This window comes from Lipotes vexillifer, unplaced genomic scaffold (genome assembly GCF_000442215.2).
Source record: "Lipotes vexillifer unplaced genomic scaffold, Lipotes_vexillifer_v1.1 scaffold627, whole genome shotgun sequence".
Lineage (NCBI taxonomy): Eukaryota > Metazoa > Chordata > Mammalia > Artiodactyla > Lipotidae > Lipotes > Lipotes vexillifer.
The window spans coordinates 977,837-992,556 of record NW_006787891.1 but is presented as its reverse complement, the minus strand read 5'-3'; the positions used below and the strand labels follow the sequence as shown (position 1 = coordinate 992,556).

At 35.1% G+C, this 14,720-nt stretch overlaps 1 protein-coding gene across 2 annotated transcripts in view; it reads left to right on the top strand.

Moving 5' to 3' along the window:
- Nucleotides 1–14,720, top strand: part of ELP4 (elongator acetyltransferase complex subunit 4) — a 249,546-nt gene that overhangs the window by 51,514 nt on the left and 183,312 nt on the right. For both annotated transcript variants that reach the window (XM_007460926.1, XM_007460925.1), the window contains exon 4: nt 10,967–11,095. In XM_007460926.1, coding sequence (XP_007460988.1) covers nt 10,967–11,095 — 129 coding nt within the window. The remainder of the gene's footprint in view (nt 1–10,966; nt 11,096–14,720) is intronic.

Here is a 14,720-nt window from a genome sequence, read left to right as displayed (position 1 = left end):
TACTGATACAATATAATATACTTACCGATACATGCATAATGCTTAAGTAGTATTAATTATACAGTTACCGAAACCTGCAAGGATCAAACGACTTTATTTTTAAGAAGGATTTCTCATGCTGCATGGATTATGTTGCTACATAATAGCTCAGTAGTACTTCTGCTGAATTGTAAAATAGCTTAGAGAGGAATATGATGCCCATAGTTGGTGTAATGCATTGGTAATTAAGAGGGTGGGAGGTTAAGCTTCATTAACTGCTGAGGGATTGTATCTTGGGTTTTATTATGCCCTAGAGAACATAAAAAGTGAGAAGGGTCAAACTGTTGGAATCAGATTTTGCTTGTGCATCTGCCAAAACAAAGACCACAAAATAATAAAGCAGTAAGCACAGAATGACATGAGTTGAAAAGGGAAGAAATGTATCTACAGCATCTTATGGATAAGGATAAGTGTTTCTGGTGAAAAAAGTAAAAAAAAAAATACTGGAGTATACTTTGGTATTGAAAGTTTGTGTTAATTTTGTTTCATATAGCTTTTTTAAAAAGTCGATTAAATAGTTGTTTTTGTCCAAAGGTATTGCCAATTTCTTTATTCTTGTTAATTTTCTAATTTTGTGTATTTGATTAAAAGAGAGACAGACACTTTATACTTGCCATACTATCTTCTGTGGGGAACTTATGATGCCTGCTTTTTATTTTTATTTATTTATGATCCTTGTTACCAAATGTATGTGAACTGTAAGCACCGCATTGCAGAAAAGAACAAAAAATCTGATGTATATTCTTCCTCTTAGGAAACAAGGATATAACAACCATATTTGATGTGTTCTATTGGTACACTGGGTTAGAAATCAAGACGGGGTGATTTTTGAAAGTATGAGGGAGGATGCTGATCTGTGATTGATGGCTATAATAGTTGATTATTAAAGAGCTTATTCTTAGCATTCTCTCAAAATAGACATTTTATCAAAACACCAATTAAATTTTTTGTTTGATTAGATACAGGCATTGCAGCAAATGGTAGAGATTACAGATACAGTGGTCATCTCTGATAGAATCAATGATTCACCGTGAGCAGGGTAGGTGATGGCATACTTCAAAAATTTTAGGGCTTACAAATATAACAACATGTTGAATGCAAACTCTTACAGAAATTTCTGAATATTAGAAGACAAAAGTACCAGAATATTTTTTTCCCAAAAATGTCATTTCTTGGTATATCTAATCATTCATTTTCGCTTGAAGAGAACAGGAAAATGGATTTCATTTCTTACATTTCCTCCATTCCTCAGTATCATGTCACATTTTTAGTTCCTTCCTTTTCTTCATGTTTAGTCCTTAACTTTCTTGTTCTGCTTTTTCTCTTCTCAGCAAGTCTTTTTTCCTACCAGTTTTATTGACATGTAGTTGACATATAACATATTATTTTAAGGTGTACAACATAATGTTTGGATATATGTATATATTGTGGAATAACTACCACAATAAGTTTAGTTAACATCCATCACCTCACAGTTACAATTTTTTTCTTGTTATGAGAACTTTTAAGATCTACTCTCTCAGCAACTTTCAAATATGCAATACAGTATTGTTAACTATAGTCACCATGCTGTACCTTTATCATGTACAGAAATTATTTATCTTATAACTGGAAGTTTGTACCTTTTGACCACCATTGCCCATTTCCCTGCTTCTGGAAACCACCAATCTATTCTCTATTTTTATGAGGTCAGATTTTTTAGATCCCACATATAAATGAGCTCATATGGCATTTATCTTTCTTCATCTGACTTATTTCAGTTAGCATGTTGCCCTCAAGTCCATCGTGTTGTCACAAGTGGGAGGATTTCCTTTCATTTTTTTTTTATGGCTGAATAATATTCTATATATTAAACATTTTCTTCATTCATCTGTTGATGGATACTTAAGTTGTTTCTGTGTCTTGACTATTATAAAAAATGCTACAGTGACATGTGGCTACAGATATCTCTTTGATATAATGATTTCATTTCCTTCAAATATATACCCAGAAGTGAAATTGCTGGATCATATAGTAGTTCTATATTTAATTTTTTGAGGAACTTCCATACCGTTTTCCATAGTGGCTGCACCAATTTACATTTCCACCAACAGTGTACCAGGGTTCCCTTTTCTCCACATCCTTGCCAAAATTTGTTATCTCTTATCTTTTTTATGACAACCATCTAACAATTATATAAAATAAAATACATTAAAAAAATTTTTTGCTTGATAAACAATATATATGTCTTCACTGTATTAAAAAGTGTTACCATTTTTTATTTTTACACTTTCTACCCCTTTGTTCCTTTTTTATGCTGCTGAATTATATCTTCAAATAATTTTTTCAGAAAAGGTTTGTGGTAGTTAAGCTTTTGAAACACTATATACCTTTTAAAAAGTATTTTGCACTTATGGTTAATAAGCAGTTTTCCTGGATGGAGAATTCTAGGTTTAATATCAGATTTCCTCATATTTTGAAGACATTTTTTCCTTGTCTTTTAAAATCCAGTGTTGCTGAGATATCCAATGCTAATCTATTTCTTGGCCCCTAGTAACCTCTAATCTGCTTACCATCTTTATAGTTTGCTTTTTGTAGAATTTTACATATGTGGAATCATGCAGTATATAATATTTTGTATCTGGCTTCTTTCACTTAACATAATGCTTTTTAGATTAACCATATTCCTATATATATATCAGTAGAGTTTCTTTCTTTAACTGATTTTTTTAGCCATTTACCAGTTGATGGACATTTGGGTTTCCACTTTTGACTATTAAATGAAGTTGTGTGAACATCCACGTACATGTCTTTTTATGGACATGTTTTTATTTCTCTTTAGCAAATACCTAAGAAGATAATGGCTGGATCATATTGAAAGTGTTCACTTTTTAGAGAAATTTCCAGACTCTGCTCTAAAGTACCTGTGCATCTTTGCATTCTCACCAGCGGTGTATAAGAATTCCAGTTGCCTGCTTTCTTTTTAACATTTGGTGTGACCATATTTTGAATTTTATTTTAACAATTCTCATGCACACATTGTCCACTTTGTAAGAGAATAGTATGAAAGAAGGTTCAAAGTATAATCATATCTTCTTTCTGAGATATTTAAGGGTTAACTGAGAGGTCTATGGATGCATTCTGCCCTGAGCCAGGAGAAGGAATTAACTAGTCTTCAATGACTGAGGAAATAATTGTAGAGAAAGTAAGGAGGAGGCACAGCTGAGAGAAGGGGAGAAAAGAAGAATGAAAGACAATAACCTGACTTATTATGTACTTTGAGTTTGACATGCAGTCGAACATTCAGGTAGAATATTCAGAAGGCAGTTAAAAATCTAGGCCCAGAAATTGCAGAATGATTGGAAACAGAAATTTGTTAGCAATCATTTATTTCACCCTCAAACGTTTATTGAATGCTTATTGTATGCCAGACACTGTTAGGGACTGAATGTTGTGTCCCCCCTAAAATACATGTTCTTTTCTCATGCAAAATACATTTAGTCCAACCCAAAAACCAATAGTGAACCTGTGAAACCAGGCAAGTTATGTGCTTCCATAGTACAGTGGTGGGACAGGCATAGGAGAAATATTCCAAATCCAAGGGAGAAATCAGAAAGAAGGAATGGATGATGGATCCCAAGCAAGTCTAAAATTTAACAAAGCAAATTTCATTAGATCTTAAGGCCCAAGAATAAGTCTCTTTGGTTCAATCCTCTGCCCTCTAGGCCCACTGGGGTAGCAACATCATGCCTCTTCAGCTGGGCAGGGCACCCTTTTAAACCGAGGTGGGGGCAGCCTTATCCCTCAGGCCTGTGCACTTCAGGCCTGTGGTGGGAGTGGCAGCCCTGATGATCTCTGAATCAGTTTTGGGGTCCTTATTCTGTTTTGTTTCTTTTTTTTTAAAGTTTTTTTGATGTGGACCATTTTAAAAGTCTTTATTGAATTTGTTACAATATTGCTTCTGTTTTATGTTTTGGTGTTTTTGGCCACAAGGCATGTGGGATCTTAGCTCCCCAACCAGGGATCGAACCCGCACCCTCTGCATTGGGAGGTGAAGACTTAACCTCTGGACTGCCAGGGAAGTCCCTTTTCTTGAAGGATAGCACATGTTTGAAACCACATAGCTCTGTGATCTTGTCCTGTAAAGTCAAAGAATTCCTTAATACCATCTTGCCTTCTGTAGTCCCTTTAGTTCAAGCTGGCGGCCTCTCTACTGGTATAATCTTATCTCTATTCCTGGCTTCTGTGAGATAGCTGATTAAGCCTAAGAGTTGTACCCATGATCTCTTTATCAAATGATTATTCAGCCAAACCCTTAGTGTACTTTAAGAACAAGCTTTCTTATTTTTTGCAATATTGATAGGTTGAAAATTTTTCAAAGCTTCAAGTTCTGGTTCCTTTTTGCTTAGCAATTTCTTTAATTTATCTCTTTCCTTTTGTATTTTACTATAAGCATTCAGGAGGAACCAAGCTGTTCAGAAATTTGCTTAGAAATCTCCTCAGCTAAATATTCAGTTTCATCACTCACAAGTTGTACCTTCCACAAAACAGTAGAACACAGTTCAGCCAAGTTTTTGCCACTTCATAACAAGGATCACCTTTCCCCAGTTTCGAATAATATGTTCCTCATTTCCTTATGAAACTTCAACAGAATCACACTTAACATCCATAATTGTAGCATGTACCTCAAAACTCATCAGCCTCTATCCGTTACCCAGTTCCAAAGCCACATTTCTATTTTTACGTATTTGATACAGCAGCATGCCACTTTTCAATACCAAAATCTTCATCACCTTGGGCTACCATAACAAAATATCAGACACTGGGTGGCTTAAACCACAGAAATTTATTTTCTCACAGTTCTTGAGGGTGGGAAGTCCAAGATTAAGGTGCATGCTGATTCAGTTTCTAGTGATAGCTCTTTTTCTGACTTGTAGCTGGCCACCTTTTCACTGTGTGCTCACATGACTGCTCCTTTTTGCATGTGTGGGGAGAGAGAGAGTGCTTGATCTCTAGTGTCTCTTCTTATAAAGACACTAATCCTGTTGGATCATGGCCCCATCCTTATTACCTCATTTAACCTTAATTCCCTAAAGGCTTTATCTCCAAATACTATAATATTAAAGGGTTAGAGTTTCAACGTAAGAATTAGCAAGGACATAAACATTCAGTCCATAGCAGGTGTTAATGATGAAAAGAGACTAAGACATAGTCCCTACCCTTAAGCATCTCACAGTGGAATCACTGAAATTTGAGAAGACTTTTTTTTTTTTTTTTTTTTTTGCAGGAACCGGGATTTAATCTCCACTAACTTGAGATCCTATTACTTTTGTATTCACTTGCTTACACACACACACACACACACACACACACACACACACACACACCAACTAAATTCTAATTTCTTGACTCATTTTAAAGGAGTCAGTTATTTAGCTATTGATCTAGTTTTCAAGAAACAACGAATCTTTGGTTTCATTTAGCATCTCATTTATTTATGCTTTTATATTTATTAGTTCTGCACTTTTTTGATATTTTGTGGTTTTTGCTTCTTGAGTTGAACGCTTAGTGCATTCATTTTCATTACATTTTTTCTAATATTTGCATTAAAGACTGTAAATCTTTTTCAGAATATCTCTCTGGCTGCAATTTACAGGTTTTGCTTTTTTTTTTGCGATACCCGGGCCTCCCACTGCTGTGGCCTCTCCCATTGTGGAGCACAGGCTCCAGACGCGCAGGCTCAGCGGCTGCTCCGCGGCATGTGGGATCTTCCCGGACCGGGGCACAAACCCGTGTCCCCTGCATCGGCAGGCAGACTGTCAACCACTGGGCCACCAGGGAAGCCCCTGAAAAGGCTTTTTTATCTAAATAAAGACATATGAAGAATTTTTATAGAGACTTTTTTTTTAAGTTGAGACTTCTAAAACACTAGGAATAATGCTGGCAATGCTAGCAATGATACAAAGTCACATGCTTTTTGTTGTGTTGAATTTTGTAGTGAATGCAATATGGACATTCAGTTTGCAAGGAAGAAACATCTGTAGTTAATTAAATGGAAGAGGAGAGATGGGGGGAGTGGGGTAGACTGCTATTTCCTCTATTTCATTTCTTTCCTTTAATGTTGCAACTTCACTTCAGAGAGGGTCTCTTGGATTGGATAGTCATCATCATATACGGATATTCCCAAAAGAGCTTTCTTTGTCTCAAGCACCAATCACTCTTCTAATCTGATGGTTTTAATACAAACACACTACTTCATGGAATAACAAATATTTAAGCTGTTTTTCCTTAGAAGAAAGATAGTACACCTAATCGGCCCTTTGAGACTCCATAACTCACTCAATACTGCAAAATAAATTTTTTTGAAATGCCTAACATTGGTGGGAGGTGTTCCTTTTAATATTGATATAAAAATGAGTTTGGGGTTGGTGGGGTGTGCATAGACCACCATCAGCTCTTTTCTTATGGCACTTATTTGCCTTATTATTTATGTATTGCTTTTTGTTTTTTAAGTTTTTGTGTCTATTTATAGATAAAATATGAAGATTTAGTTCTCATTTAATGCCACACATTCTCTTTATGTCTCTGTTTCTCCTTTCAGTATATTTAAGTTGTCTTCCCTGGTCAAGTCAGTTATTCATTGTTTACGTTGTGTCAATTTATTCGTTACAGTATTTAACATTCTGTAATTATATGTGTATCCCCTTTTTTGGTACACCAATTATTTTTTCTGAAGTTAATCATTGCCTCATTTTTTTCAACTGTATCAATTATTAGTTCATCTCCAAACTTTCCACTAAAGCCCTAAAACTCCTCCTTAATGTGTTTAAGCATCATCTCCCTAGACTTCTCCATCTTCCTCTTCCAAATGGATTGCTTGCTCTGTAGGCTGTCTACATAGCTGTAATTCTGGTGCTTCCCTTCTTCATCCTAACAGTTGCCTTTGAGAATGAATGGAAGTAGAGGGTAAGTGTGAGATGATAGAGTTGTTATTTTTTTAATTTTGCACGTCTGAAAATTTTACACATCTGAAAATTTTACATTAGTTTGGTTGACTATAGAACACTAGGCTAGAAATAACTTCCCTCTGTAAAGTCCAGTGTTGCGTTTGCAAAGTTTGATGCCATTCATATTCCTGACCTGTCCCCACCCAACCCCTGGAAGCTATTCAGATATTTTCTTTTGCCCCTCTTGTTCTAAAATGTCAGAATTATGTGCTTTGATGTAGGTCTATTTTCATTCACAGTTTGAGTACTCCATAGGATTTTAAATCTAAAATGTCATATTTTTCACTTCTGGAAATTTCTCTTAGGTTCTTTCTTTGATATTTTCCTCTGTTGTATTTTCTATTTTTCTGTCTAGAAGTGCTAAATCTAAAACTCTTAGAAGAAAACAAAGGTTTTCTTTGACCTTTGTTTTCTTTAATCTTGGATTAGGCAACAGTTTCTTAAATATGACACCAAAAGTACAAGCAACAAAAGAAAAAAATAAATAAATTGGGCTTCATCAAAATTAAAGTTTTTGCATCAGAAGGCACTGCTGATAACACATATATATGGAATCTTAAAAATAAATAAATAGTCATGAAGAACCTAGGGGCAAGACAGGAATAAAGACACAGACCTACTAGAGAATGGACTTGAGGACACAGGGAGGGGGAAGTGTAAGCTGGGACAAAGTGAGAGAGTGGTAGTGTATATATGGACATATATATACTACCAAATGTAAAATAGATAGCTAGTGGGAAGCAGTTGCATAGCACAGGGAGATCAACTTGGTGCTTTGTGACCAGCTAGAAGGGTGGGATAGGGAGGGTGGGAGGGAGGGAGACGCAAAAGGGAAGAGATATGGGGATATACGTGTATGTATAACTGATTCAGTTTGTTATAAAGCAGAAACGAACACACCATTGTAAAGCAATTATAGTCCAATAAAAATGTTAAGAAAAAAAGACGCTGCTGAGAAAGTAAAAAAGATTAATCACAGAATGTGAGAAAATATCTGTAAATCATGTACGTGATAAGGGTCTAATACCCAGAATAAATAAAGAGCTCTCACAACTCAACAACATAAATAACCCAATTAAAAAATGGGCAAAGGACATATAGACATATTTCCAAGGAAGATATACAAATGGCCAAGACTAGCACATGAAAAGATACTCAACATCATTAGTCATTAGTGAAATGCAAATCAAAACCACAGTGGGATACCACTTCATACCCACTGGGATAGCTATTTTTAAAAAAAGAAAGAAAAAGTGTTAGGATGTGAAAAAATTGGAACCTGCAAACATCGTTGGTAGGAATATGAAATGGTGCAGCCACTGTGGAAAACATTTTTGTAGTTCCTCACAAAGTTGAACAGAGCTCCCCTATGACCCAGCAATTCTTCTCCTAGGTATGTACCCAAGAGAATTGGAAATATATGTTCACAGAAAAACTCATGCATGAATATTCATAGCCACTTTAGTCTTAATAGCCAAAAAGTGGGAACAATCCAGATGTCTACCAGTTGATGAATGGATAAACAAATGTGACATATCCATACAATGGAATATTATTCAGTCATAAAACAGAATGAAGTATTCATACATGCTACAACATAGATGAACCTTGAAAACACCATGCTAAGTGAAAGAAAGCAGACACAAAAGGCCATGTGTTATATAATTCTGTTTATATGAAATGTCCAGAATAGACTAAACCATAGGGACAGAAAGTAGATTAATGATTGCCAGGGACTAGGAGAAGGGGGAATGGGGAGTGACTGCTTAGTGAGTATGCGGTTTCTTTTGGGAGTGATGAAAATGTTCTGAAAGTAGAAAGTGGTAATGTTTGCATAACTCTGAATATACTAAAAAATCACTGAACTGTACACTTTAAAATGATTAAAATGATGAATTTTGTTTTATGTGAATTTTATCTCAATTAGAAATACATATCTATATACATGTATATATATATTTATTATTTATATATATGAAAACCTTTATATATATAACCTTATAAACCTTATATATATAACCTTTGGATGGATGTTACTAGAGTGTACTTTCTATACATATTTTGAACATTTTCATCCTTAGCTTTAGGAAATAAGCATCTGTTTTATCAATACTAAAATTAGAATCATAATTTTCACCTTACTTGTAACAGTTTTTAAAATAGTGAAATGTCCGCCCTAGGAGTAGATGCATATTTAATAAGACATATAAGGAAATGCTTACCTGTTTTTTGTTTATATATGTTAGCCATATTAATGAGGTTTCTAATATTTTAGGTCTAGTTCTTTAGTACTATACACCTTAATGTTAGAACATTTCTATTCAAAATTGATATAGTTTAATCAATGAAAGAAAGTGTGGTATACATTTTTAAAATATACATTCCATCTCTTCTGCAAAAAAAATTTTTAATGTTTTTGTTGTTCAGTTTTGGATGACCTTTGTTAAAACTATTAGTAAGTGTTCCTGAGATTGCAAAAAAGTTAACACAAATATTTATACTAAACATTGCCTAATATTGGCAATAAAAAAATGTGCAGCTCTGAGTAATAGTTAAGACAATTATTTGACTGAATTCTCATAACCGAACTTTTATTGAATGCTTAACATGTGGCAGGTACCATTCTCTGCCTTTACATTTTTAACTCATTTATTACTTACAGCAAACCAATGAAGTAAATACTATTATCTACATTTTTTCCATCAATCAGTGGAGGCATATAGAGGTGCTACTAGTGGTCAGTGTAACCACAGACACAACTCTAATGTAAAGTCAAGATTTGAATCTAAACAGTCTGGATGCAGAATTCAAATTCATAACTGCTGTGTTGGGTTGAACTATATGCCTCACAAATATTTGTTTCCATTGGAAAAATAAGTTACTTTATATTTTGTAAGAGATTAATGCTTTGCTAGGAATGATGTATTCAGAGTTTTAATGATACAACTAGTTTCTAATAGTGGCATATATTATAGAGTGAATCCACTTTGAGATCTTTCAGGAGGTGACTAAGATATATGATGGTTACTGTATTTCTAGGTGATTAGTTGACATGATTCTAAGCATAAGTAAATTTGATCCTGAAAAGTAAAAGTTGCAACTTGGACTAATTTATGATGTGGCACAAGATTATGTTTACTATCCAAATGCCCCACATTATCTTTATGATTCTAGCTAATAAAAAACAAAATTATTGCTTGTGCTTTCCTTCTGCAAAAAACATGTGTACCTTTTTCTTTGGATTATTTCTATAGTACCTCTTCACAAAACCATGTTTCTATATGTTTTCTTGTAGCCACTCAGTAGGTCACTCAGTAGTAAGTCAGTTTCCGAGAAAGAAAAGAAAAATTGGAATTCAATGTCTCTTCATTTAATCAGAGATTTTAAATTCTATTTTCATTGTTAGAAGATCATAGGCTTGCAGGTGCAAAACTAATGTGTGATATGGGCAAAATAAATGTCTTTATTCTTAGTTGTTACTTCACCCATTATTTCGGTGAATGAGCTTTCTGAATTCTAGAATTACAAACCAGTAAACAGATTACGCACATGCTTTATTTTTACCTTGTGGCAAACATAACAATAATTACATGTAATACATAAGTGCTAATTCTAGACTTTGCTTGAAGTGTATAAATTTTTCTAATGATCATAGCCTCTTGGAATAGCATTTGATTTTTGCTAGTATAAAAATTTGAGTATTTTCTTTAAATTCTAGTTCACTGGTAAAAATTTAAGCTTCACATTTAATATTATGTAAACCCTCTTTCTCTGCTTTAGAAATATCTATATTGTCATGATTTTATGCTTGAATCAATTTGAAGGTGTCAATTTTTAATACATTGGAAAGTTCTAGTATTGCTAATATTATGATTTAAGAAAATTTTCACTTTTTTTTTTTAACCACAGATGCTCAGTAATGTGTTGTTCTGTTTTCTTAGGAACTTCCTGCACCATTACTTGATGATAATTGTAAAAAAGAATGTGATGAAGACATATGTAATCATAAAACAGAATCTAACATTAAGATGAAAATAGCTTGGCGTTACCAGTTATTACCCAAGATGGAGGCAAGTCAATAAACTATTTCTAAAATTTGCAAATATATTTGTTTTCATTTTACAGGATCTCTTGTGGTATACTTGTTATTCTTTGTTTTTTGTTTTGGTTTTTTGTTTTGGTTTTTTTGCGGTACGCAGGCCTCTCACTGTTGTGGCCTCTCCTGTTGCGGAGCACAGGCTCTGGACGCGCAGGCTCAGCGGCCATGGCTCATAGGCCCAGCCGCTCCGCGGCATGTGGGATCTTCCCAGACCGGGGCACGAACCTGCGTCCCATGAAGCGGCAGGCGGACTCTTAACCACTGTGCCACCAGGGAAGCCCTACTTGTTACTCTTTAAATGTAATACAATGTATATTTGTTTATTTATTTATTGCTGTACGCGGGCCTCTCACTGTTGTGGCCTCTCCTGTTGCGGAGCACAGGCTCCGGGCGCGCAGGCTCGGCGGCCATGGCTCACGGGCCCAGCCGCTCTGCGGCACGTGGGATCTTCCCGAACCGGGGCACGGACTCGTGTCCCCTGCATCAGCAGGCAGACTCTCAACCACTGCGCCACCAGGGAAGCCCTATATTTGTTTATTTAAATAATTAGTTATTTCATTTGTAAAGTATCTTATCAAGATGACTTTTCCCAGGTTTATTCTGAAATAATTGACGTATGTCACTGTATAAGCTTAAGGTGTACAGCATGGTGGTTTGATTTACATGTATTGTGAAATGACTGCTAGAGTAGGTTCAGTTAACATCCATCATCTCATATAGAGAAAATGAAAAGAAAAGAAAGAAGAAGAAAAAAAATTTCCCCTTGTGATGAGACTGCTAGGATTTACTGTCTTAACTTTCCTATATATTATTCAACAGTCCTAGTTGTAGTCATCATCATGTACATTATATCCCTAGTACTTATTTACCTTATAACTGGAAGTTTGTAACTTTTAACCACCTTCCTCCAATTCTCCCTCCCACTACCCTCTGCCTCTGGTACCCAATGTCTAATCTGTTTTTTCTGTTAGTTAGTTTCTGTTTTATTTTTAGATTACACATGTAAATGAGATCATACTTTATTTGTCTTTCTCTGTCTGACTTATTTCACTTAGCATAGTGCCACTAAGTTCCATCCTTGTTGCAAATGGCAAGATTTCCTCATTTTTTATGACTAAACAATATTCCATTGTATATATCTCACAACTTCTTTATTCATTTATCCATCAATTGACACTTTGTAAATAAAGCTGCTATGAACATAGAGTTGCAGATACCTTTTTGAGTTAGTGTTTTCATTTCCTTTGAATATATTCCCAGAAGTGGAGTTCCTAGATCATATGGTAGTTCTATTTTTAATTTTTTGAGGATCCTCCATACTATTTCCCATAATCACTGCACCAATTTACAATTCCACCAACATTGCACAAGGGTTCCCTTTTCTCCACATCCATGCCAGCATTTGTTGTCTCTTATCTCTTCCATGATGGCTGTTCTAACAGGTGTGAGGTGATTATTTTAACAACTTAACCTTGTGGTTTTAATTTGCATTTCCCTAATGACTAGTGTTGTTGAGTGTATTTTCATGTACCTGTTCACCTTTTTAATATTGTCTTTGGAAAAATGTTTATTCAGGTCCGTTGTCCATTTTTAAATTAGGTTAGTGGCTTTTTTTACTATTGAGTTATATGAGGGTTTTTTTTGTTTTTTTGGGGTTTTTTTTGCGATATGTGGGCCTCTCACTGTTGTGGCCCCTCCCGTTGTGGAGCACAGGCTCCGGATGCGCAGGCTCAGCGGCCATGGCTCACGGGCCCAGCCGCTCCGCGGCATGTGGGATCCTCCCAGACCGGGGCACGAACCCGTGTCCCCTGCATCGGCAGGTGGACTCTCAACCACTGCGCCACCAGGGAAGCCCGAGTTTTTAAATATATTTTGGATATTAACCCCTTATCAGATACATGTTTTGCAAAAAATTTTTCCCATTCCATAGGTTATCTTTTCACTTTATTGATGGTTTCTTTGGCTGTACAGAAGCTTTTTAATTTGATATAAACATAATTGTTTATTTTGTTGCATATGCTTTGGGTGTCATATCCAAAAACTTATTACCAAAACCCATGTCAAGGAGCTTTATTCCTGCGTTTTCTTCTAGGAGTTTCATGGTTGCAGGTCTTACATTTAAGTCTTTAATGTGTTTCAAGTTAATTTTTGTGAGTAGAGGAAGATAGGGGTCCAGTTTCATTCATTTACATGTGAATATCTAATTATCCCAGCACCATTTATTGAAGAGAATGCCTTTTCTCTATTGACTGTTCTTGGCTACCTTGTCAAACATTAGCTGAACATATATGCTTGGGTTTATTTCTGGGCTTTCAAGTCTGTTCCATTGGTCTATTTGTCTGTTTTTATGTCAGTATCATACTGTTTTGATTAATATAGCTTTATAGTGTAGCTTGAACTCCGGAAGTATGATGCCTCCTGCCTTGTTCTTCTCTCTCAAAATTTCTTTGGCTTTTTGGGGTCTTTTGTGGTTTCATATAAATTTTACTAGTGTTTTTTTCTACCTCTGTAAAAAATGACATTAGAATCTTGATAGGGATTGTACTGAATCTATAAATGGCTTTTGGTAGTATTAACATTTTAACAATATTAATTCTCCCAACCCATGAACATGGAATACCTTTCTATTTATTTGTGTCTTCTTCAATTTCTTTCATCAATGTCTTGTAGCTTTCAGAGTAGAGATCTTTCACCTCCTTGGTTAAATTTACTCCTAAGTATTTTATTGTTTTTGATGCTATTGTAAATAGGATGATATTTCCTAAAAATAAAATTATGGTTTGTTTTTTTTTACCCAAATAGATTATTGCATTTCTTCCATAATGTCCCTATAGAGTCTTTTATTCTAGGGTTGCAAGACAGAGTAAGTGAACTAATTAAGCCATTTCTATCTAATATAGTTACCCATAAATATTCAATATAAGTAGTGGTTCTTTGGAATTACTGTTTTTATTCCTGTACATTTCATTTTCAACCATTACATTTTCAAGCTGTCTGGTAACCTCTCCTATCTAGGATAAACTAAGAGACTGGATGTGAGGGGAAATTTTCTGAGAAGTCAAAACACATGTCAGTAAATCTGCCTACTAAATAAAGCTTATGAACTGTGCCCCTATTGAAGGCCCCTCCATTTGATTGTTTCCTTCATTCATTTTTCAGAACACTTTGAAGTCTACCAGACATTATCATACTGGTAGAAAAGTGGGGGAAATTCTATCTGAATAAGACTTCCATACTCCACACTTCTCTAGTCTTCCACATTGACATCATTGTTACCTTTCCCAAGTACAGAAATATGTTTATAACACCCCTTAACTGAAAATGCCTAATTTGGTTTCCTGTTTCCTGCCCCCTTCTAAATGCATGGCAGACTGTCAATCACATTACCTTCCTGCCAACCTTAGACATAGCCTTAGAATTCTCTGCGGAATGTCTGGGTGGTCACTACCAGTTAATAAGAATTAGAATGTGAGATGAAACCCATTATAAACCCACAATATGAAATGTAAACTTCTCAAGTTGTATACAAGATTTATACCACCTAATCCAAGCCTACCTTTTTAGTCTCTGTCCTGTGTGTATATAAAACACTATAT